General features: G+C 36.3%; 1 protein-coding gene across 2 annotated transcripts in view; it reads right to left on the bottom strand.

Annotated features, from left to right (window-relative positions):
* CNTN3 (contactin 3) overlaps positions 1-24,845 on the bottom strand; it is a 351,187-nt gene that overhangs the window by 266,136 nt on the left and 60,206 nt on the right. For both annotated transcript variants that reach the window (XM_084766357.1, XM_084766358.1), the window contains exon 2: positions 1,233-1,367. In XM_084766357.1, the coding sequence (XP_084622483.1) occupies positions 1,233-1,287 (55 nt within the window). In that variant the 5' untranslated portion in view covers positions 1,288-1,367. The remainder of the gene's footprint in view (positions 1-1,232; positions 1,368-24,845) is intronic.

The following is a 24,845-nucleotide window of genomic DNA, read 5'->3' as shown; positions in this document are numbered from 1 at the left end:
AAAATGTAAGAATATCAAATGAATTAAACAATATTTTCATAGGGTATAAATATAAAACATTTTTCTTTTGACTACTTTTTCAAAGAAAATGCCAAAACTGTAACAAAATATCTCAAGCATGTTTTATAAGAAAAATTTAAAGAAAATACCATCATATTTTAAAGAGTATATTGCCTCTCACATGACTCTGCCCCTTAGCATCAAACCACAGACAGCCCTGGAATGTTGAGATTGGGAGAATTAGTTCTCCCCAGGAATAAGCCCCTAATTGGCTATTTAATACTATGTAGTCAGCTCTCAAATCATTTATATATATTCATATATATATGAATGAAAAAGCACTAAATTGACTCAGAAGATAGTATTTGTGCATATATACATATACATATATAAATGTATGAATATATATATATATATATATATATATATATATATATATATATACACAATTTGAAGAAAGGGAGGCCATACATTTGAGAGGGGATATTGTAGGATACATGGATGACTTGAAAGAAGGAATGAAAAGGGGAGGCATGACATAATTTAAAAAATAAAATATATTGAAATATATATAATTACCTAATTTCTCCCTTTCCAACACTCCCTTTTAATGGTTCTCTTGCCCACTGCCAGCCACTAGTTTTTTCTTAATTGTTGTTACACACACACACACACACACACACATATATGTATATATATGTGTAATTACCATATGTATTCTAACAACTATATAAATATAAAGTAAAAATAAAAAGTGAATACCTATCATACAATGGAGCTCTTTATTTGCAGATTCTTTAGAAAAGCAACTCAATATGAATTCACATTCAAGTATAAATTGTCATACTAGAAACACATATTTAATTCAACAATATAATTTTAATATCTTGCAGTTTTTATAGGGACATATTGACAAGTTAATATTAGGAAGAAGACCCATGATAATCCAATTATCAGAATAAAGAATATGGATCTTCTTCCTGAGAAAAAGACCTGTTTCTTTTTGACACTAGTGTAATTTTACCTCAACATTTAAAAAGGATTTGAGAGTAATCAGGCATAGACACGCATGCCTATAAAAGCCAGTACTTGGGGGATGAAGGCAGGATGATCAGGATCAAAATAATTAGAGTGTATCAATCAGGCTACATGAAACCCTGTCTCAAAACAAAAGCAAAGTATTTAAGCACATGATTCAAGAATAGTTCATACAAAATATAGCTTACTGTTACCTGCCAGGCAGCCAATGAATGAAAGCAGGATCAACTGTTTCCATGACAACATCATCTTTAATTGCCAAAAGCAAGAGTAACTCTTGTCTAGTCTCAGATGAATAGAACGCTTTGTCTTCAGGTAAATCCTTTAATCTGCAAAATATATATAAAAGAATGTAGACTTTTAAAAACAAGTTCCCTTTTAAGAGAGATTCTCTTCTTTTCTTTAAACTGTGCATAGTTCACAGAAATTCACATCCTCAGATAAAACAAATCCTTTTTTTTTTGTTATTGAATACAAAGAATACTTGAAATGCAGACACTTAAACACTATATGCAACTGGTGGGAAGATTCAAGCAGCTTAGGTAATTTAAAATATCAGCAGTGCTAAAATATTAACAATTAGCACATTAAATTTTAAAACTTTTGCTAGAAAATTGCAACAAATAAAATATTAACCTGAATTAAAATTTCTCTCATTTTATCTAATGGTACCATTTTAGTAAAACTAAAGGAGTTAAGGAAGCAGATTTCTTGAAGCTTCCTGAATCCATAACCAGGCATACAAATAAATACAAAGTACTGTCAGTGTCCATGTTTAAGTATAGTTTTGTTGAGAGACAATTCAGAAAGGTCTTCATTATACATACATACATACATACATACATACATACATGCACACACACACAAATGCATATGTATGAGAGAGAGCCTCAGACCGAACAATTGGCTCACTTAATATTTTCCATATATTTCATTAAATAAATATATGTATATACATATATAATGAGTATATATACATATCTAATGTATACATTGTATTTATATAATATATATTATATGTATATGTATGTATGTAATACATATACATATATACTTAATATAAAATACATATATTTATATAATGAAATATATGGAAAATTTGAAGTGAGCCAATTGTTCTCTCTGAGAATCTTGTAAATTGTACCACACTTAGGCCTTTTTGAACCTCCTTAAAGTGAGATATACTTGTTGAGAAGTAATTATCTGAAAGTCCTGGGTCATCTTGAGTTGCTTCATGAAGCTAAGGTGCCTGGTTAGTGATCACCAGGTAAGATACCCACACCTAAAATCAGACAACCTCTATCAAAGCCAGAAACTTGCCGTGTCTCAAGCAGCATAACTGACAGCCTCAGAGTCAGCCCCTTTAACAGAGAAGTGGACAACTCTGATCCTGCTCCCAGGGAGGGCTGTTTTAGCTATCACTGGGCCAGAGAAAGAAAGCCCAGGTTCCTTTGTACAGAGGCCCTCAACAATTGCTTTCTGAGGTGTACTAATCAGAAACTACACAGTTCAAAACTATAATAGTGTGAGGAAAGAAAATGTTAGTATTGCAGTGTAATTAATGCATTAAACCAGTCCTCCCTTTATGTCCAGTGATGTGTGCTTGTATAGTGAGTGTTTTGGGGTGAGAAGAAAGAGATGTAATTGCACCCAGACTCTGGGAATCATGGACACTAAGCTTGTATATATCTGGGACTCTTAATCTAGTATAAATCCAACTGAGAACAATTCTTCTCGGGTCTAATTTAGAAAAGTACACAATCATATGGCCTTGAATCCTTCTGACTGTCTACCTAGTATTACTAATTACAGATGTCTATTTGATACTCCTCTATGACAAATGCTGTACCATGAATTCAAGAGCAAGTATTTTACTTGGATGATAAAAGATTAAAACCTTTCGTGGATAATGAAGAGAAGCAGGGAAGGGAAGGCATCCAACAATGAGCATAGTTAGGAAGCCTCCAGCTAAAGTGCTATGAGCAACTGCAGTTTGTGCCACTGGAGAATCTGTGAGGGTCATCCTGGGACGAATGAACATATGCCTGAAAGACATCTAAAATTTTCACCTACTAACATGTACTCTAACTGTGGTCACATGTGAACTGCTCCTAAGACTATTAGCAACTTTACACTTTTGACCTCTTCTAGGCGCAGTCACTTCGTTTGACTGTGGAGAATTCTCAAAAGAGTAAACCTAAATTTACCGTATGACACAGTTATATATCTCGTTAGCATAAACCATAAGGACATAACATCCTACCCCACTGATACTTGTTCAGCCATGTTCATTTGCTTTCTATTCATAATACGAGGATATGGAAACAACCTAAACATCCTGCAACCGATGGATAATGAAGACATGACAGACATACACGACGACGGAATTCTATCCAACTGTAAACAAAGATGAAATTAAGAAATGTGTAGGGAAATGGATGGAACTAGAACATGTTGTACTGAGTGAGGTAACCCAGAATAAGAAAGATAAACAACACTGTTCTCTTTAAGGATGCTAGGTCTAAGTCTTTAGGTATAAGTATATGACCTCAAGAAAGCACAGAAACCACAAGAGTCAATGGAGACTTTGCTGGAGGGTGGAGCTGTACAAAAAGAGATAGGAGGACCATGTGAGAAACGGGGAAAACCAGGGTTAGGGGACTTTATTTTGCAAGAAAAGGGGGAAAACACATTAAGGGAGAAAGAAGGAAGAGGAGTAAATAATGACAAGGATTATTGAAACAGCTACAATGAAACAGTTTATGTTTACTTAAAAACATACACGTTATAAGTGTAAATAAACCTACATTTTTTTGAAACAGAGTTTTGCTGTTTGGGGTGATAATGATCCCTACAAAGACCACAGAAGATCTAACAAGAAACTGTGGTGTCAAGCATGGAGAATCTCACTTGGAGTCATTGCTCACAGATTCTAAGAGACTGTGAAAACAGTATAGGCTGTTGCCTTTGCACATGGTGGCTTCCCAGAATTTGAAGTTAAGACCTATTGCTGTAGACACCACGTGCTTGGGAAACAGTATTGCCTCTAACATGAACACTGGTGACCCCATTTGATCACTTCCACTTGGTGGGGAGGCCCAGCCAGCACAGAGAGGAGGAGGATGCAGGCTATCTAGATGAAACCTGATAGGCTGTGGGCAGATGGTGGGGAAGCTCTCTGTTGCCAGGGGTCTAGGGAAGGGGAATGGGGTGGAAGAGGGAGGGAGGGTGGGAATGGGAAGATACAAGTGAGGGAATAACAATCTGATATAATCTGAATAAATTATAATAAATTTTTAAAAAGAGGAAAAAAAAACCAAGTTGGAACTGATCTGAGTGTCTTCTCCCTGAGGACTGGCTCTCATATACAGGAAATATGTATGCAAGTTGCCAAGGGAGACAAGCTGCCTCTAGTCTTACTGTGTTGGTTTGCATATAAATGTACCCAGTGGGCTCATGTATTTGACTGCTTTGCCCTCAGTTGGTGGGCCAGTTAGAGAAGAATTAAAAGCATCTTAAGAAGCTGGACACATGGGGCAGGCTTTGTTCTCTTTTTGCTTTCTGATTATTGTATATGAGCTCTCAGCTGCTCATCCATCTGCTTGCATGAGATGTTTCCCATCATGGACTCTAACCCTCTGGAACCATAAGCCAAATACTTTATTTCGTAAGCTGCTTTGGCCATGGTGTTTGATCACAGCAATAGAAAAGTAACTAATATACCTATCTAGGTAAAAACATTTCAAACTACAATGACTGTCCTGGAAAGATAGGCACAGTGGTACAACTGTAAGACTTATATCCTAGATGTAATCAGCTGCTGTCTGTTTGGACTTTAATTACACTCAGTAGGAGAGAACTCACTCCTGGAACTGAAAATCTAGTCAACTACCCATGGCAGGAGAGGGCACAGACCCTGCAAAAGAACCGTCCAATGCCAATTGCCTAAACCAATATAATTTCTAACTTATCTTTAAACCCACAGATAAATATAATCTTACTCTCATCAAAGAAGCTTTCTTTTTTTTCAACAGATGAAGACTATTAGAGAGATTCAAATGGTTGAGAATGCTGAGAATCACTTACTATGGGGTGCTCAACCCAAACTAAAAGTTTCCAGTGCAACCCCAACACCCAAGGCTCAGGGAAAAAAAATCACAAATGGAGGAGGCTCAGAAAGATTGTAAGAATCAGAGAATCGGGATGCATACTACTAGATAGTGTCTTCTATATATGACAAGGAAGCTGGGCCCATGAAGTCTGTAAATTAACATTGCCTGAATATGATCAGAGTGATGACATCACCATTAGACAGTTGGGATTCCACATGGTCATCCCCATAGATGAAGCGCTGCAGATGGTCAACGGCTACCGAGAAACGGATAATTAGTCTTCTCCTAGGACAAAAATCACACACAGGTTGTCCAATCCCAAGAGTTTAGCCCTGAACATGCATAAATATGAACAAATAAAATTACGTTAGTAGTTTATACATACATGTGTGGTTTACAGATACACGTATGCACATATGTATATACATGGAACAATGATGATGAAAGAAGACTTCATGAATTTGGGAGATTTACAGGAGGAGCTAGAGGTGGAAGAGAGAAAGGTAAGAATTGTTGAGTTACAGGGCTCATTATAAGGTTCTCAAAACAATTATTAATAAAAAATAAAGCCATTTGAAAAAATGAATGAAATTTTAACAGATAGTGGTATAATTAAAATTTCAACAAACACTCAAACTACAAATGTTATGAGTTGTGTTTGTCACTGAAGGTTAAAAACACATTGTTCTTGGCTGGTGCCATAGTTTGAGCGGGACCCTTGGGCCCAAATCTGCCTATCATAATGTTCTTCTTGTAGGTTTTTAGGACCCTCTAGGTCCTTCTACTTTGCCATTCTCCCATGCTTCTCTCATCTAGAGTCCCAATAGGATGTCCTCCCCTCTGTCCCAGTTTCCTGGTAAGTGAAGGCTTTCATGGGACATTCTCCTTGGGCTAGTATGCTGATATAAGTGAGTATATACCATTTGAGTCTTTCTGCTTCTGGGTTAACTCACTCATTATGATCACACATTGTTCAAAATGGGATTTTAGTCTTAATCACAAATTCCTTGAAGTTAGAACTATACATTATACAAACTATAAGACTTAATACCTCTATTTTAATATATATGTATATATATTATATATATACACACACATATACATTTGTATATACACATATACACACATATAAAGTTTGAAATTTTTTCACCTCATTCTGGAAGACTCTGTTTTTAAATTAAGTTACTTATCTCTAATCATCATTATTAAAGTTGGCCACTGACTTTATAAATAATGAAGGCAATTAACAAGAATCATGACAACTTTGAAAACTGCTGAATATTGTCATGGAGAAAAGAGACACATTATAGCTCATCCCAGCTTTGAAATCACAAAAACTAAAATAAATACAAAAGATGCTCCTCAGAAAAGACAAGTACAAAACCTGTCATCTTCTACAATAAGAATAGTTTACTTTTCACAAGAATCATTTAAAACAAAGGGAAAAAAAAACAAAAAACAAACCAAAGCAAAATCAGATACCCTTCAGAATTTTCCATGCTAACAGACATTTGCATTGGGGGGATAAAGCTTAATATATTTGCAACACATGCGCCATGGCACTCTTTAAATAGCTCCCAGATGTAATACATATTGACAAATGTAATTGTTAATATCAGCTGAACTAAAAAAAAAATGCTAGTCCTTGGACTCAAAACAAAAATGCTCTAAATAGTTGTTCCTGGTCAAGCTAAAAGGAGAAAGAGACATTTGTGGCTTTGTCATCCACTTTCCAAAATTGCTACTAAGACTGTGAATCATGAAATATTGATATATATTATTTCATATGTATGTAGAAAACTTTTAATGTGGTCTTGGAAAATGCTCAGAGTTCAGCCTCTTTGGCAAAGAGAATAGGGAGACCTTTTCTACTATAGTGTCAAATACTTCACATCAAGTCGAATTATAGAAAAAATTAACAGCAATTCTGGGTAAAGAAGTTATATAGTATCACCAAAAGAGTCACCTTCACAATCCCTCACACTCACAAATAGTCACCTTCATTTTCCAGACACTAACACCATCCATATGCAGCTCTAAACTTCTCTCTCTCACTTCCTTCCTCTGCTCCCCTCTCACCTTACACACACACACACACACACACACACACACACACACACACACACACACACACCTTTAAGAAAGCTTGAGACATTTATTTCAGTAAAATATATAGCCAAGTGACTGATTTATATGAGAATAAGTTGCACTGTGAATGCTTTAGAATGTACATCAGTTCCCTCTCCTGGAACTTAACCACAGAATCATGGGATCAACTACTAATGACTTCACTCTTTTATGAAATAAGTAATAATAACAATAACAGTCCTACCAGATTAGAAACTACACATCTGGTATCTACTTTGTTTTCATTTACCATCATCATCTTCTTCTTCATTAGCTTCATCATCATCATTCATTCATTCACTTATGTATTTATAATATGCACATTTTCCAGAAATATAGTTTGACCCCTTTACAAACTAGCTCTGAATCCTTCATGCTGGAAAAGGTAGGTTGATAAACTGATATGTTAAAAGGATCTGGGATATAAGTCTAAGTTTCATCGAAGCTTCCTTCATGATCCTATAGTTTGGAAACCACAGTGTGCTCATTTTGATGTGATATCTAAGATATGGCCCCTGTGAAAGTGTCATTCAACCCCTAAAGGGGTTGAGACCCACAGGCTGAGAACCACTGCACTATCCAAAATGAACCTCAGCTAACTTTGTTTCCAGAATTTTTTAAACAAAATATTTTGTTACATACAGATAATATGTATGTATCTGTGTATTCATGGTACATTTCTGCATACTCAGAAATTGATTTTCTTTTCTATATAGAAATTTATATAAACTAAGAAAGAAAAAGAAAATAGACATTAATATAAATTTTATAAAATTATAAATCTAAATGATCCCATTTATTGAAATCAAATTTTATTTAAAAAAGAAAAAGAAAGAATAAAAGGGTGGAAAGAAGAACAATCCTGAGAAGTCCAACCTCAAGGACTTTACAGTGAAGTTATTAAGTGGCTTACTATCTGGTAAGGCATATCATTGCTGGCATCCTGCTATTTTTTACTTTTGGTCCTCTCACAGATACAGTAGCAAAAAGACCTATATGTTAGTCATTCTGTATACAGTCTGGCTTGTGTACAAATTAGAAATAAAAAATATATTGCTTGGATACTTCTAGTGTCTTTCATTTATTTCAGAGTCCCATTTCACTTTGTCTTCAAGTTAGCATGCTCTACCCTGGCAAAATCAATGTCAATGATATAATGTCAATGGCAAAAATTACAGACTGGTTTTTTTTCAATGGGTCCCACTAGTTTCATTCAAGTGCAGGTTGAAGGAGAAGACATAGTTATCAAATAATGCCAACCCATGACCTGTTTCAAAATATAAGCTGGAATAAAAATGTTTCCTGTGTCTATTTGACAGTTTTACTGAATGTTCCTGCTTTGCTTCAATTCACTTGGCCATTTCCAGGGCATGCTGCCCAGACCACAGGGACAACTAATATTGACATGTGACTGTGACCTTAAATACATGTTTAAGGAGAAGGCTTTTGTTTTCAGCAAATCTAAGTTTCATTAAATTACTTATCCTTCAAAACCAACAACACTAATGCATTTCTAAAGGAGCCAAGCTTAAGAGACTCAGGAAATTTTAGAAAAGGACCTAGTTTTCTTGAGAAGAACCTTGGGACAAATAGATTTCTGAGGACTAACTACTAAATTTAATAATGGAAGAAAGACGAAATGGCAAATTCCATAATACATTTTTATATTCATTTTCCAGATTGAACAGCAGTGCAATGTACCTACCAATTTCCATAATTACAAATGTTACCTGTGGAGACATGATGAAGTCCTGAGTGAATGTGTCTTGTTGATGTGAGCACACCACTGTGTCAAGCAGTCAAGCATCCCAAAGCTTCAGACGCATAGGAAAGGCAAGGCCTCCCTGGTCAAGTACAGATGTTGACAGTGTGTGCAGAAATCACTGACCACAACTTTCTTCTCCCAAATAGCTACAGCCTGAGACTGCTCTTCTGCCAGACTAGCTAATGTGCTTCCTCCTTCAGCTGAAACATCTCCATTATATTATATTACACAGCTCACCCGATCCCAGTTATTTTGTACTTGTGTCTGATGTTTTTCTCCAAGTATCCTAAATCAGCTTTATCTCAGAACTGGGCAGGGCACAGCTCTTTGCTGCTTTCCCCTTATCAAAGAGGGAGTGCTCCAGACTTCATTCCATAGTGAGGAAGAGTAATATACCTTTTCTACATTTGCACAATATTTTGTGGTGTCTTGTGCTTACTTAGAATGTTTAAAAAAAAAAACTTGGTAAAAGTAAGATGATTAAATAGTTTTCCACAAAGGCAGTTTTCACAGTGCCAGGAAGGGCTTAGAAGTAATGTAATAACCATTAGCTCCTGGGTGGTCATTGCCAGACATGGTTCTAATTGTCTTCACTGGACTCTTCATCCTTATTACAACCTATGGTGCTTATTCACTTGTCATTTTTATTTTTCAGAAAAGTAAAGAGGGAAACAGTTGCATTAATAAATTTGTCCAAAGGAGCCAAAGATCAAAGAAGTTCTGTAATTATAACAATTGCTGTCATATAATAGCTGTCAAATGGAGAATTCAAACAAGGTCATTGGGCAATGATGACATATAATCTAATTCTTTTATATACTTGCTTAACATATGAATTTATGCAACTGGTAGAACTAGTCACAAAAGTATCATTTTATTAGGTTTTAATTCTTCTGTTCTATATAGAAATCACTTGGCAACTTAATTTTAAGCACATGAACAGTAACCTATCATCTCCATGCTAGACATGAATTTAGAACCACCAACAACTTTACTTTAGATTCAAGGCTTCTCAATGACCTACCAAGTCACAAGAATAAGTGTCAACAGTGCATGTGCTAAGTGTATTATTGTTATGTGCAGAGATAAAAAGTATACATTTGAACATCCACAAGATAGTCCTGGAAAAATTATACAAAACCCAGTGAAGGGAATTCACCCTGGGGAAAACAATGGGCTTAGGAAAAGGATCATTTTGATGTTTTTATAGAAACTATGTCTCTAAAATAAACAACATCAGAAGTTTATTGGTTGGAGCTACAATTGTTTAATCTGGGAACAAAAGAGAGACAACAAAACGGACGTCACAGAAAGAACTGAAAGGGTTGTGGCAGGCCAGGGTTGCATTAGTTTATATTCCATGGACTGTGATTCTCTGGCGTACAGCTACAGAAAAGAAATGTTTATGAAATGGAAGGACAACACAGAGATGTACTTGGTTCGGTGGCTTCTGAGGTGGTTCTTAAAGGAGGACTGTCTGAAGAAACAAGAAAGAAAATAAGGACACAGATTTTAGATGGAGGCAAAAAATTGATACGGAAGGTGACCCACGGTGGTGAAAGAAATAGCAGATGGAAGGGCCAGAACACAAAGGATAAATCTAAAGCCTGATGCAATCCAGAGTACAAGGCGAGGGCAAGTAATAGGACATATAAGAAACCCTGTGAGTGGTCCAGTGCCTACCACTTTCAAATTATGTCAGAGGAGCAAAGGTCAAAAAGAGTCCTGTTATGCAAGAAAGTGTTGAAAAACAGCCAAAGAATTAGAATTACTGAGATTCTTCTGGAAGACCTTTTCTTGTACAGGACTGTTTTAGCTACTCTTTTTTTCCCCCCATATGAAGTTAAGAATTGACCTTTCAAGGTCTGTAAAGAATTGTGTAGGTATTTTAATAGAGATTGCATTGAATCTGTAGATTGCTTTTGGTGAGAGGGCCATTTTTATTGTTGATTTTCCCAATTCACATGCATGGGAGATCTTTATGTATACTGATATCATATTCAATTTCTTTCTTCAGAGACTAAAAGTTTTTTTCATATAAGTATTTCACTTGCTTGGTTAGAGTTACACCAAGATACTTTATATTATTTGTGGCTACTGTGAAGGGTGTAGTTTCCTTAATTTCTTTCTCAGTTTGTTTGTCATTTGTATAAAGGAGCGCTACTGATTTTTTTCAATTGATTTTGTATACAGTCACTTTTTTGTAGGTGTTTATCAGTTGTAGGAATTTATTGGTAGAATTTTTGGGGTCACTTATGTATACTACCATATCATCTCTGAATAGTGATACTTTGACTTCTTCCTTTCCAATTTGTATCTCCTTGATATCCATTAATTTTTTTATTGCTTTAGCTAGGACTTCAAGTACTATATGGAAGAACTATGGAGAGAGTGAACAGCCTTATCATGTCCCTGATATAAATGGAATTGATTTAAGTTTCTCTCCATTTAGTTTGATGTTGACTATATGATTCATGTATATTGCCTTTACTATGTTTAGGTATATTCCTTGTATCCCTGATCTCTCCAAGACTTTTAACAAGAATGGGTGTTGGATTTTGTCAAATGTTTTTTCAGCATCTAAGGAGATGCTCCTGTTTTTTCTTTCAGTTTGTTTATATGATGGATTACATTGATGGATTTCCATATGTTAAACCACCTCTGCAAGCCTGGCATGAAGATTATTTGGTCATGGAGAATAATATATTTGATATATTCTTGGATTTGTTTTCATTTTATTGATTATTTTTGCATCGATGTTCATAAAGGAAATTGATTCTCCACATGCTGTCGGGTGGTGGTGGGGAATAGGGACTGCCTCTGACACGAACTCTGGTAACTGTGATTTGATCATTGCCCCTTGGTGGGGTGACCTGTTGGGCACACAGAGGAAGGGAAAGCAGGCTGCCAGGGTGAGGATAAGCCATAATTATATTGTGGGGGCAGAGGTCACCTTCTGTCAGAGATCTAGGGGAGAGGAATAGGGCAGAAGAGGGAGGGAGGGTAGGAAAGGGAAGATAAGAGCAAGGGGATAAAAATTAGGATGTAATGTGAATAAATTATAATAAATAAAGTTTTAAATGTTTTGTTAAAAAAAAGAATTAGAATCACATGGCTCAAATTGGAATGGGGAAGTAATGGTCAATGGGCAAGGAGTTTTATCAGGGTTAGAGTACTTCCTCAGCATGCAGAATGCCATGTGTCCCAGACCTAGCACACGCACACGCGCATGCACACACACACACACACAGACACACACAGACACACACACACACACACACACACACACACACACGTCCTAAAATGTCAAGAGAAATGATGTACTATTGTTCAGTGGTCAAGAGAAGAAGCAGACTGTGAGATAGAGCCATTTTTCTCCTGGTTAGTGTCTCTCCAGGGGACTTCCAGGCTAGTCTCTGGCTCCTTATGTAGCTCTGAGGAGTGGGAGCTGTCTCAGAGATGTAGATACCTAGCCATGGTAGGCACTCAGCTTGTACTATATCCTGTGGCTGTAATTTATGTGCATGGTTAAATTTAGAAGCTGTGGTGTGATTTTACGGAGTCACTCCTCTTTGGAAGAGTTCTAAACACCAGTGGCTGCACTTCCACTTATTACCTTCTACAGCCTATACTAGTCAGGTGGCCAGCTCAGACCAAATGCTTTACGAGCATTCACAAACATTTAGCAACACTAGTAACTCAATATGGATCTGATGCAGCCCTTAAGGGAATCTCTCAGCCCCCAGATACCCAAAGCATAAAGCAGGGACGATGGGTTCAGAATAGATGACAATAGTGAATGCAAAGTATTAAATGAGTTCAGGGTGGCACTCGAAGTGCTTTGTAAACATTACCACATTATACCTTGAATAAAGTACAGTCAGCCTTTATGTTATATGTTTTACTTTTAGGTATTAATTTATATCCATGAGGATGGACACATCTTAGCTACCTGTTGGTTAGTATTTTATAATAAAATAAATGGTATAAAATATTGTATAATTGCTTTTAAAAAGAAAAGTTCTCTTTCCTTTTTTGGTAAAAAAAAAATGAAAAGATAACCAAATGTATGGCTTAATGAGTTATTCTGAAACAAATCCCTTCTATGGTGGCCTCATTTTAACAAGTATCTCTCTGCTCTGACCTCACATTTCCTGCAGAGACTGGCTTTCTTGAAAAGGAGCTACCAAGCTAGTACTTTTCAAACTGCAAATTTTGGTAGCTTCAGATTTTTCTTTAGGTTAAATTTCGGACAAAAAAAGTAGAATATAAGGTATCAAGATATAGTGAATTTAATAATGGTTAGTACAGCTTTGTGTACAGGTATTAGTTTTGGGACCTAAAATATTTAGCATTATTTGCTGTAAGTATTCATCACAAATTATTTTCAAAATGTCTAAGAGACAATGATATATAGTTAAATGTGCATATGCATACATATACATACACATATACACTTATATATGTATATACAAAGTTCATGAAGATTTAATGCCCATTTACTCAAATATTACATCTATAAAATATTAATGGTGAGTATTATGAAATTTGTCCATTGTAAAGAATTAAGATTGTGATTAAATATGAAGCTAACTCCCTGATATTCAATTATGATTCTTACTGCTCCAATATCTAAAAAAAAAAAACTCTATGTAATTGGTACCTTGGCTCTAGATAAAGCCCTAGATAATGGATGTACGTGAGCATGGGTCTTTAACTCATTTAGAGGGAGTAACTAAGGGCTCTGTGTTGCTTGCATCATATAAAGGAGATGGGAGAAAAAATCAACAACACTTGTACTTGTGTAGCTTAGCTATGTTTTTTTCAAGTTGCTTTATCACAGTGAATGGAGTGATTTTGACACCTTTTGGAAATGTTAATCATGACTATGAATAGTTATCTGCTTAGAATTCACACCTATTAGGAGCTGTATCTAGGTGTGTAAAACATTCACTCTATCAACATAGAAGTGTAAATCTAAATTGGGGCAAACTGTGATCTCAGCTTATATTGACACCCACAGCCTCAATTCCAGCAGAAGAGGGAGAGCAACAGAGAGAGCCACAGACTCCCTCTGCATTCTCACATAAGTAAGAATTTATTCAGTTGAATAAACCAGGCCAGAATAGGCATGCAATCCGAGGTTCACACCCCCCCACACACACACGCAGGCACACAGCCATGCAGGGACACAGGCATGCACACACACACATGCACACAAGCTCAGGACTGCTGGACAATCCAGTCCAGTTTATTTATACAGTATTCTGTCTGCATGTGAGCCAGCAGGCCAGAAGAGGGCACCAGATCTCATTAAAGATGGTTATGAGTCATCATGTGCTTGCTGGGAATTGAACTCAAGACCTTTCAAAAGAATAGCCAGTGCTCTTAACCTCTGAGTAATCTCTCCAGCCCGAGAGGTATTAGTTTTTATCAGATAACAAGTAACTATTTAGAACCCAGAGTTAAAACTTTTCTGTCAAAGTATATCTACCACTTACAGGGAGACCATCTCAAAACCTCCAGCCACAAAGCATTTTTCATCTAAGACAGTGAAAAGTGTAAGGGACCGCCATTGCTGCTGGAGAAAAATGCATAGTAACAATGTGATATTTCTTAAAATGTCCATGGTGAGAAGTGGAGGAGCAAGGGGGAATAAAGCATCTCTACTTTTCAAAGGACGATATGTCTATTACACCAAGTACAATAAAATTCACTAATGTTTATTCAAAGAGATCATTCTAATTCATACACAATAGTGCTGTATAAGAAACAAAATCATAACAAAAGCCCAGAGGGGCCAGAAGCTGTGGATCTCTTAGTGAGTTTTCTAGCACTGCCCTAGTAGATAGCCTCAGAGCACAAGGAGCCTCTTTTCAATGTGTCATTCTGCCAAAGAAATTACCTCACTTGTGAAACACTCAGGAGACCTATTACTATTGGTGAGCAAAGTTTGAGAATTGTACATAAATCTAATGCAAGAACTAAGAGTTGACATACTTCCTTCATGTACCAATAACCAAGGAGGGCTCATTGCCACGTGTCCTAAGCCTGACTTACAGGATAGAGATGAATTTATGAAGGAGGCACATAAAGGGCAGATGGAGGGCACTCAGGCTATCAAGATGTCCCTTCACTTCCAGAATTCTCATAGACATACATTTGTGTGGTAGCCTTCCTTCTGAGAATGAACCTGATGACTTTCTGTTCAGAGCGTGGGTCATTAGAGTTGTCTGTTTCCCTGGACTCAAAGAGTGTATGTAGTTTCTTATGCGTGTCTCTCTCTCCTCTGTGTGTGTGTGTGTGTGTGTGTGTGTGTGTGTGTGTGTGTGTGTGTGTAATTTGAGGCTTCTGTATGACTATCTCTCAAAGGAAAAACAATGGAACAGCAATAGTTGACCTATTAAGAACAACCACCTCCCCTTGGTGGGGAGGCCTGGTGGCACTCAAAGAAAGAATAAGCAGGCTACCAAGATGAGACTTGGTAGCCTATGACCATATAGTGGAGGAGGAGGTCCCCATTGATCTGAGACCTAGGGGAGGGGAATAGGGTGAAAACAGGAGGGAGGGAGGAACAGGAAGATACAAGTGATGAGATAACAATTGAGGTGTAATCTGAATAAATTAGTAAAATTAAAATTAAAAAATAAGAATCTCTTTCTGGGCCCGGCAAGACAGTTCAGAGGATAAAAAGCACTTGCTGTGAAAGCCTGAAAATAATAAAAGTCCATTCCCAGGAACCCACATAAAGGTAGAAGAGACCTAAATCTCATACATGTATGCCCACTCCACCCCACCCCACCTTCATGCATGTATGTCCATCCCACACCACCCCACGCACACAGTAATAATCATAAACAGACTAAAAATTATAAATTTTCAAGAGTTTTATTCTCCAAGATAAGTTCTGCTCTTTTTGCACACTGCCTGGTCACTTCCTAGCAGATATCCTGCATGCTCAAAGGCCTCTGATGACCCCAGCCCTCAGCAGACACTCAAAACAATATGTGTTGAATTAATCAACATTAGATTTCAGGCAGTACTTTCCACATTTGGCTCCACATTAGACCATCTGGGGAGCTATGCAGAAACACAGACCCCCCTCAGTCCACTGAATCATAATTTCTAGGCACCAAGCCCAGAATTTGTATTATTAAAAAAAATCCTCAAGTAATTATGCTGCAGAATCAGCCATACACTCAAGAACCACGAGCTACGACAAAAGAGCCACCAAACTGTAGTTCCAGCGGTCAGTGACGAGACTCAGTGTTGACATCTCATCATGGTTAACGTGAGTTTCTTTTCCTTTTTGCTTTATTTGTGACTCTATGCTCTAGGGAAACCTATGGCTAGAAATAAAAAATCAAGTTCAAGTTGCTTCTTAAATAAGTTGATTCTAAAAGTATGCCTGGCCTCTGCACCCACCAACTGAGAACAGCCAACAGAAGCCTCAGCAGGAAACATGGTAAGAGAAACAAATCTTGATAACGAAAGAGGAAAGGTATTCCTTAGGGATAAAGATTCCCAGGGGAGTGGTAAAACTGAAAGAGAAAAATGTTATCAAGATCTCCGATGGAGGAAGATGGAGGAGACATTCTAAGATCGCAGAAGGACTGTGCAAAGAGACAGTGGCCAGATGAATGATCTGTGACACATCCCTCCAGACACTAACCATCTTCACTACTACACTCACAATTCATGAGCTCTGCAGGAGTAATAAACAGGACAGTTTGGCAAACAGAAAGTTTGTCACGGTGTAGAAAACCCCTAAGACGACTGACTAGAAATGTAGAAAACATGATGCCATGTGACACTGGAAGGGACACATCATGACTGAGACACTTCTACTGCCCATCTCATATTCTTCTCATAGAAACTGGGCAATGCGGTGGTGGTTAGTTTAAAAGGCTTTACATAGATGAATTAGTAACTGATTGGGAGACATAGACCAGCACAGTAAGAATTCTCCCACCTTTGGTTGCATAACTTTCTCATTTTTGTAGTTTGAAAGGAGAGTGATTAAGGCTTTATCATAAGCTAAGAAAGCCAGGAGTGCTGAACTTGAGCTAAAATTCTCTCCCTGGGTATTTCTCCTCAGTCAAACTATTTGGAGAGTCACAGAACTACTATTTTATTTAGCAAAGGGTCTCTTTGAGACTTATTTTTAAAGAACAACTAGAAGATACATTCCTACTTATGCTGTCATTTTAAATGTCTATTTTAGACATACTTTACTTCATTGGAATGTGCATACTTGAATAAATAATGTTTACCATTATAGGTGCATTTTAAAACATATAAATCTTATTACATAAAGGATAGAGAGAATGTTATGACGTTCAGGACTTTTGTATTATTTTTCTTCCCCTGGGGAGGAGTAGAGGAAAGATACAACAACAACAACAACAACAACAACAACAACAACAAAACAAACACCTAGTGTTTCTATTGAGACTAAAAACTAAAATTCAGGAAACTGCTTGAAGTTTGCAGCAAAACCAAGTTGTCTTTATGACCTTCGAGGCTGGTCTTTAGTCCAGATGTACATAAGACACAAATGAGCCAAACTACCCACAGCCTGTGCTCAACCACTGACTGTCTGGACTGGGCACTGCCTGGCTTCCTCATAAATGTTTATTATTTTGACACATTGACAGTTTATTTTCATCATACAAAGGGACTTTTGCTAATATTCCTTTTTTCAAGTTTCATACCCATTTCAGTAGATATTAAGACTTTTTCCTCTCTCACCATCTCCTATGTATGTTCTTGACTATAAATCATGGTGCATACAGGCCATTATGGATGCTGGAAGGGACATCTAAACATTTAATATGCTGCTTGGGGAAGAAGGGTTAGCTTGAAATTTCAAGATTTGATATTTTTAAAGTAGTCAGTAATGAATATTGTTGCTGAGAAATGTTGCTTTTAAAGCATTCTAAGGCAGGTTATCACAGGCACCTTTGTCCTTTATTGACCATCATATGCCCTACACTGAGATCACTTAATCTTCCTAGCAGACACATGAAGGTTATATTATGTCTCATTTATAAAGGTCTCATTTGTAGAGAAGGAAATTAAAATTTAGGACAATGATGTTATCTGTTTACGATCACCCATGTAACCAAGAGAGGTCTGCTGTGTATTCCAAACCTGGGCCTTTGCTTCTTTACACTTCCTGGAGTACACATATGCCTCTTTATCAGTTTAGAACAGTGAGTTCTGAGGGGCTTGAGTGATGTTTCAGAGAGTAAGAAAACCTATTGCACTTTCAAAAGATGATCATTCCATTTCCAGCACCAAAGTCAGATAGCTCAGACCATCAGCAAGTATCTCCAGCTCCAGCAATTTGACACCCTCTTCTGGCCTCTGTGGGCAACTGTATCTGTGCACACAAACCCTACACAAATATACACACGTAACATGTGATTAAAAATAAATTTCTTTGGAAAAACCATTAATTTGCAGGGTGAATACCATTATTATAATGCCTAGGCACTTGATCTTCAGAGTGGCACCCAGGAAACCTGGTGTAGCTCTATTTTGAGCAGAATACATTTTGTTTGTTTATTTGTTTGTTTATACACTGGAGATAACGGACAGGTAATTTGCTCCTTTAAGATTCTAGAAGATACATATTTGAGCATATACAGGGGGTGGAGATCCCCCTCAGTCACAGTCACAGGGGAGGGGAGTAAGGGGAAATTGGGAGGGAGAGAGGAATGGGAGGATACAAGGGATGGGATAACAATTGAGATGTAATATGAATAAATCAATAAAAATATATTTTAAAAAAGATTCTAGAAGAGATGAACAGAGACGGTGGATTGGAGTAGGCTAAAAGGACTGTGTCGGTACCATGAAAGGCCTCTCAACACCATCTGAACGTAAAGGCATTGCATCTCATTTCCACTTTGTATTTGCTCAGAAAGTGGCCTCCATTTGCTAGGAAGAGCTGACAGACTGACCTGGCAGAGAGCCTTCAAGAACCACATACATAAAACCCGGACCCGCATGACCTGTCATGCAGCACATTCTATTACAGGAGCTTGGCTTCTACCAGGTTACCACTCCAGGGAACAATGCTTCTAAGAACTAGGAAAGTGCATACTTAGCAAAAAAACAGGCCCTTTCAGGGCTGGCAGCTGTCCCTGGGTGAGGAAGTAGGTACCTGAAAAAGGCAGGCAAATCTATGAGTCCCACCATACTCATATTGATTTCTATTTGTATGTGCACATTTTCCCCAAAATAGCCTTCATGGATTCTCCCTCGCTTGTGCTTCAATAAAAGTGTTGAAGGTGTGAAACAATGATAGTGAGCAATTTCAGATTTTCAATTTGAAGGATATATTTTGCACCACGCATACCAGTTAACAATTGTACTCCTTCACATTGGATATGAATACTGGCCTGATTATAAATTGTGTATTTGTTTAACTGTAGCATTTAGCACAGATTCTCTGTTATTTCTATTTTTATTATATATGCCTCATTTCTCCAAGCAGATACAAAATCACCTAACACTAGTCACTAACATTTGCTAGGCATTTATTCTATGTTACAGTGTTTAGTGTGGGGTATATTAACTAGTCTTAAAACAAATAGAGTAGGCATAGTTCTTATACAAAATGTCAGAGAAATTACAATATGAGAGATTTAACAATTTACATAGAGTTCATTTATATACACACAAACAAAAGACCCACAAATGTCTACTTCTCTACCTCCTTACTTTACAGAATACAAAGTACAGAAACCATCCCTGTGTCTAACTGTATAGAGAATAAGCAAGATACCAAGATAGATACCTATTTAATCTAGCAATACAAATGAAATAACTATTCACTTTATCTTCTATGGATGCACCTAGTAGTGACACAGTCACACTATAAAACTGTTATATGGTCTGTTTTTCAAACAAAATGCTTTAAAATGTTGGTTCTAAATTCAAGATATAATATGAAATTAGAAATTTATTATATAAGATGTGGAAAGCTAAAGAGTAAAATACCAAGGTAAATAGAAAATCTACCAATCTAAGGAAAGTTCCTGGGAGAAAGTAAAATGTTTAAGAATATTAATTGCTGGTAATTCAGTTAGAGAGGAGATGTTTAGATTCTCTGTGTGGGGTCTGTCTTAAATGGCTGATGCAATAAGGTGCCAGTCATTTCCAGAACAGCAGCAGCATGTCTCCTGGATACGCACACTAGAGATACCCTTTCTCATGTGCATATACAGCACACAGAGGAATGACTCCACATCATTACTAATAATAGCAAAGGCACAGAACAAGCATGGTCTTCAACAAGGGAGTGAATAAGTGGTCCTGGGGAGATTTCATTGACAGAAGACCACTGGGAAGGGAGAATGAACAAAGTATATTTTACACATCAACACAAACTAATATTCAAAATATGTTCAATCAAAAGGCATACTGCATAAAATAGAGTTCAATACTATTTTCAGATTTTAAAAAGTGAAACTTAAAAGGTGTGCAGAATTAAGTGAATACACAATAAAACTGAAGAAAAAAAGAAAATATTTGAGTAAGATTGAACACATAAACCCTGAGCCAAAGAGACATGAGCAAGGATAATTTAAGATTGGTTCAAAATCATCAACAGTATTCCATTTCATAATGTATTTAAAAATTAAATGTATTAATTTTATACATACATGTCTTTGAATGTAATGTTTATAGATGGCCATAAAGTTTTAAGCTAGGACAGAATTCAGGTTTACAGGAGACAAATTGGTTACATCTTTGAAGTCAATCATAACCGACCATAAAATGTCCTATGATGTGATCTGTTGAGGATGAAGAAGAGCTTTATGAAACACTGAAAGATGCTAATTTCTTACCATAGAGATGAAGATCCACAAAGGCTTGACGACATTTTTGTAAATATTTAAAGAAATAATTAGGGAAATTGCAGCAAAGTAGTCACTTGTTACTCATATAAAGATAAGTCAGAGGACTAAAATAATGGATTACTACTCTTTCAAGTAGAACAAAATTAGGGTTAAAATGCTAAGGTTAAAGAGATGAGGTTGGGAACACCAGGATATGTGACTACATAGGCTTGCAGGTGCATATTAGTTAAGAGGAAGGAGGGGCTCTGGCACATGCCATAGGAGCCTTTCCCTTCCTAAACCTAACTTTATAGGTAGCTTTGTCTTTATGCTTCTAATTGTAACAGTCTAGCTTGGAAGGAGGTTATGAAAGGTCCCCTGCCCCTTTCATGAGATATACCAACTGCAAACTGCCCCAAATGTGGGCCAGGGGAAAGGAAATGGTAGGTAAAGCTTTGCAGGCTCAGATACTAGTGTTTGCTGTTTGACAACACTGTCACTTGGCTCAGTCCAGCAAAGTGGTCTTGTTCTCTCATCTGTTGAGATAAACCTAAATCATTTGTTTGCTCTATGTGTGCCCCTGAGGAAATCTCCTTGAGAAGCACAAAAACTATGACTGCTGGTAAGGTTGGCTACCGACAAGGTTGGGATAAGTGGGAATATGGAAGGTGTTTTCTCTCCCCATCCATAACACTACCAGCGATAATTTTTTCCTAACACTTGAAGAGTTAAAGTGAATTTACACTAAAGAACAACAACAAAACAATAAACCAAAACCCACAACAACTGCTTAATGCAATTCTGATATGCATAGCAATTTAATAAGCATGAAGTGAGCTAAGAGCATTAACCACTTAGCTAAATTGGATTGAGAAATATTATATAACATGATGAATCAAAAACAATGAAACCTTTAATATTATATTAGGCATAATATATTTGTCAATAGAAATTAGTTAATGATATCTATTACTCAAAGAGCACTCAAAATATGTCCCAGTGTGTTTCCAAATTATTCCATCTGACAATTACAATTTTAAAAGTCAGTTTTTGAGTTTATATTTTCTTTATAATATGGAGCTTACTGACTAAAAAAGTGAATTCAGCCTGTCTTATTTAAAGGCCTGCTATTTAAATTTATCTAAGAGCTAAAAACTCAGTAAGGGTCTAGGGATTCAAAGGCAAAGCATCCACGGAATGTGTGGAGGAGGGGACATGACCAAGGCAGATGAAAACTCGCAGGCTTTTAAATTTTTTTATCAAATATGTTTACATATACATTTATTTCATTAAACATATATATATATAATAAACTACTTACAGCAATAAGAACCGTGACATAACCAGAATTATATATATATATATATATATTCATAGTGTTTTGGCTATTTGTATTTGGCAACCTTGAAGAAAACATCTTTCCTATCTTGGTGAGTCTAAAATTCTGAATGTAAAACAATATCTATCATATTTCATCATTATCAACTTAAAACATCTATCTAGACCTAAAAATACCTTAACCCCTGAACAATTAATCTCAATGGTAAAATTAAACTACCTGGTCTTCAACCACATTAGAGGCTTGAGAAGGAATAAAATTAATTACCTGAGTAAACAGGGAGTGCAGGTTAGCATGAAAATGTGATAGGGAAATACAGTTAAATACTAGAAAATAGTTTATAGTGGTAATTTATAACCCCTAGTAGAAATAGTTGTTAATAGATTATTTCAAAATGATCCTAGCCACTTTAAAGACTTGGAGTTTAATACCCCAGACAAAGCTCTGGCTTTAACCTCTGTCCCTGTTTTCTTACAAAGAATGTATTAAAATGGTTTTATATTCCCACAATGAGATTGAAACTGGAGGAAAAAGGAAAATACAGACGCAGGGGAAATGAATGAATATGAATTTAAATATATTTACATTATTCTAGTAAAACCTCATATTGCTATACATGAGGTAATCAATATTATTTTCTAATTTTTAACTACATGCTTTCATATTTTATGAGTAGATACTAATTTGTACTCCTTCAGTAATGCCCCTCAGAATGTCTGCTAAGACTTCTTTTATCACAAAACTATACAAATACAAACAATATATAGTCAACCCTGTAACTGGACTAGAATTTAGTTAACATTTTCATACAACATTTTTCTATTGTTGGTAGAGCATCAAAATGTCAAACTCAGAGGGAAATATGAACACAGTACAGAAGCAAACCTAGTAAGGAAACAAATGCTGGCCATTTAACAAACTCTTTGAAAGTTTTCTCCACTTTATCAGCCAGCTAAAGTACAAAGTACATAGACAAAGGCATAGTACAAAGACATAGAAGAACACAGAGAAATTGCCTTTTTCTCAAATGGTTATTAATCATATTTGACAGACAGGTTCAAGCTAAATTTTAAGTTTGTCACAGGGGAGTCCATGGAGTCATAGGAGCTAAATTAATCAGAAACTAGTGATTGAGACTTAGAAAAACACAAACTGGTTTTTCAATATTGATCACAGACCGCATCGTAGAAAAGAAATTGGGGGAACTGACACAGGAGGTCAGGCTGGCATTGAAAGGGGAAAGATATTATTAGAATGTCCTCTCAATAAATTATGATGTGAATGTACAACCAAGTGACGTAAGACTGTACAGTCAAATATTCAAGAAGAAAACATCCCTGGCTGTGAGAACAAAAGGTAGAAAGGACTTTATATATTTTCATGTCAGATTACATCTTTATCTGAATACAAAATGTTTTGTTCTTTATATAAGATTTAGATTATAGACTGTAAATGCTAGAAATATTCATGAGAAGATATATATCTACACATAATTGCATCATTTTACCCAATAACCTTCATTTATAAGTATTTAACAAGTTTCTAAGACCTATAATATTAGACTCGCTAGTCTGATATAGAAGCAGAATGATTACTTATAAGAAGAGATGGTTTAACCCATCAGAAGAGTCGCTTAAAATGTTTATTTCAAAGGACAATCACAGATACACACAGACACACACACACACACACACACACACACACACACACACACACACACTATCCTTGGGTTGACAGGATGAAAGCATTAGAATGGAATTCAGAAATCTACTTTTAAAAAAAAGATATTCCATGTAGGTACTGGAGCAGTAAGGTTGAGAAATAACAGAAAAATGTTTACAAACAATTATGAAGCATGTAACAAGAAAGCTTTAAAAAGCATAAATTCTGGTACTGGCGAGATAACTCAGTTTGTACTACTGTTTACAGAACCTCACTAGTAACTTCAGAACTAAAGAAGAAAATGTAAAGACAAATGAATCACAGGGGCTTGCTAGCCAAAAGCGTGAGTTCCAGGTTCAATGAAAGATTCTTTCTAAAAAAAAAAAAAATAAAATAAATAAAATAAAATAAAATAAAATAAAATAAAATAAAATAAAATAAAATGAGAACAAGATGAACAAGGCATCTCCATGTCAACCTCTAGCCTCCTCACGCACCTGCATAAGTGAAGCATTCACACGTGAAAAAAAATGGATAACACACATACACACACACACATACACACACACACACACACACACACACACACACACACACACACACACACACACACCAACACACGTACAATGCTCGGTCAATGGCTACTAGATATTTCCTGGCCAGGAATAATAGTCCAAAACCTCACTAGTTAACTAATAACAACTAAGTAGCTATGCCACTAAACTAAAATTAGAGTACCTATTACTGCTTTAAAATTTTTAAATAGAAAAGAACAGATATAAAGGAAAAGGGGGTAAAATAATACTTATAAACATTTATGTGAGAAAAGAGATGGGCAGGTAGAGCATACATGGGGAGGGAGAAGGATCACATACATTAATATCTGAAGGGGATGTACGGAAACCTATTTGATAACCTTCCTAAATGTATACTTATAGGTATATTCATAT

Source organism: Acomys minous (genome assembly GCF_964271855.1).
Source record: "Acomys minous genome assembly, chromosome: 17".
NCBI lineage: Eukaryota > Metazoa > Chordata > Mammalia > Rodentia > Muridae > Acomys > Acomys minous.
Note: the sequence above shows the minus strand (reverse complement) of the source record. Positions and strands in the feature narration are given on the sequence as shown.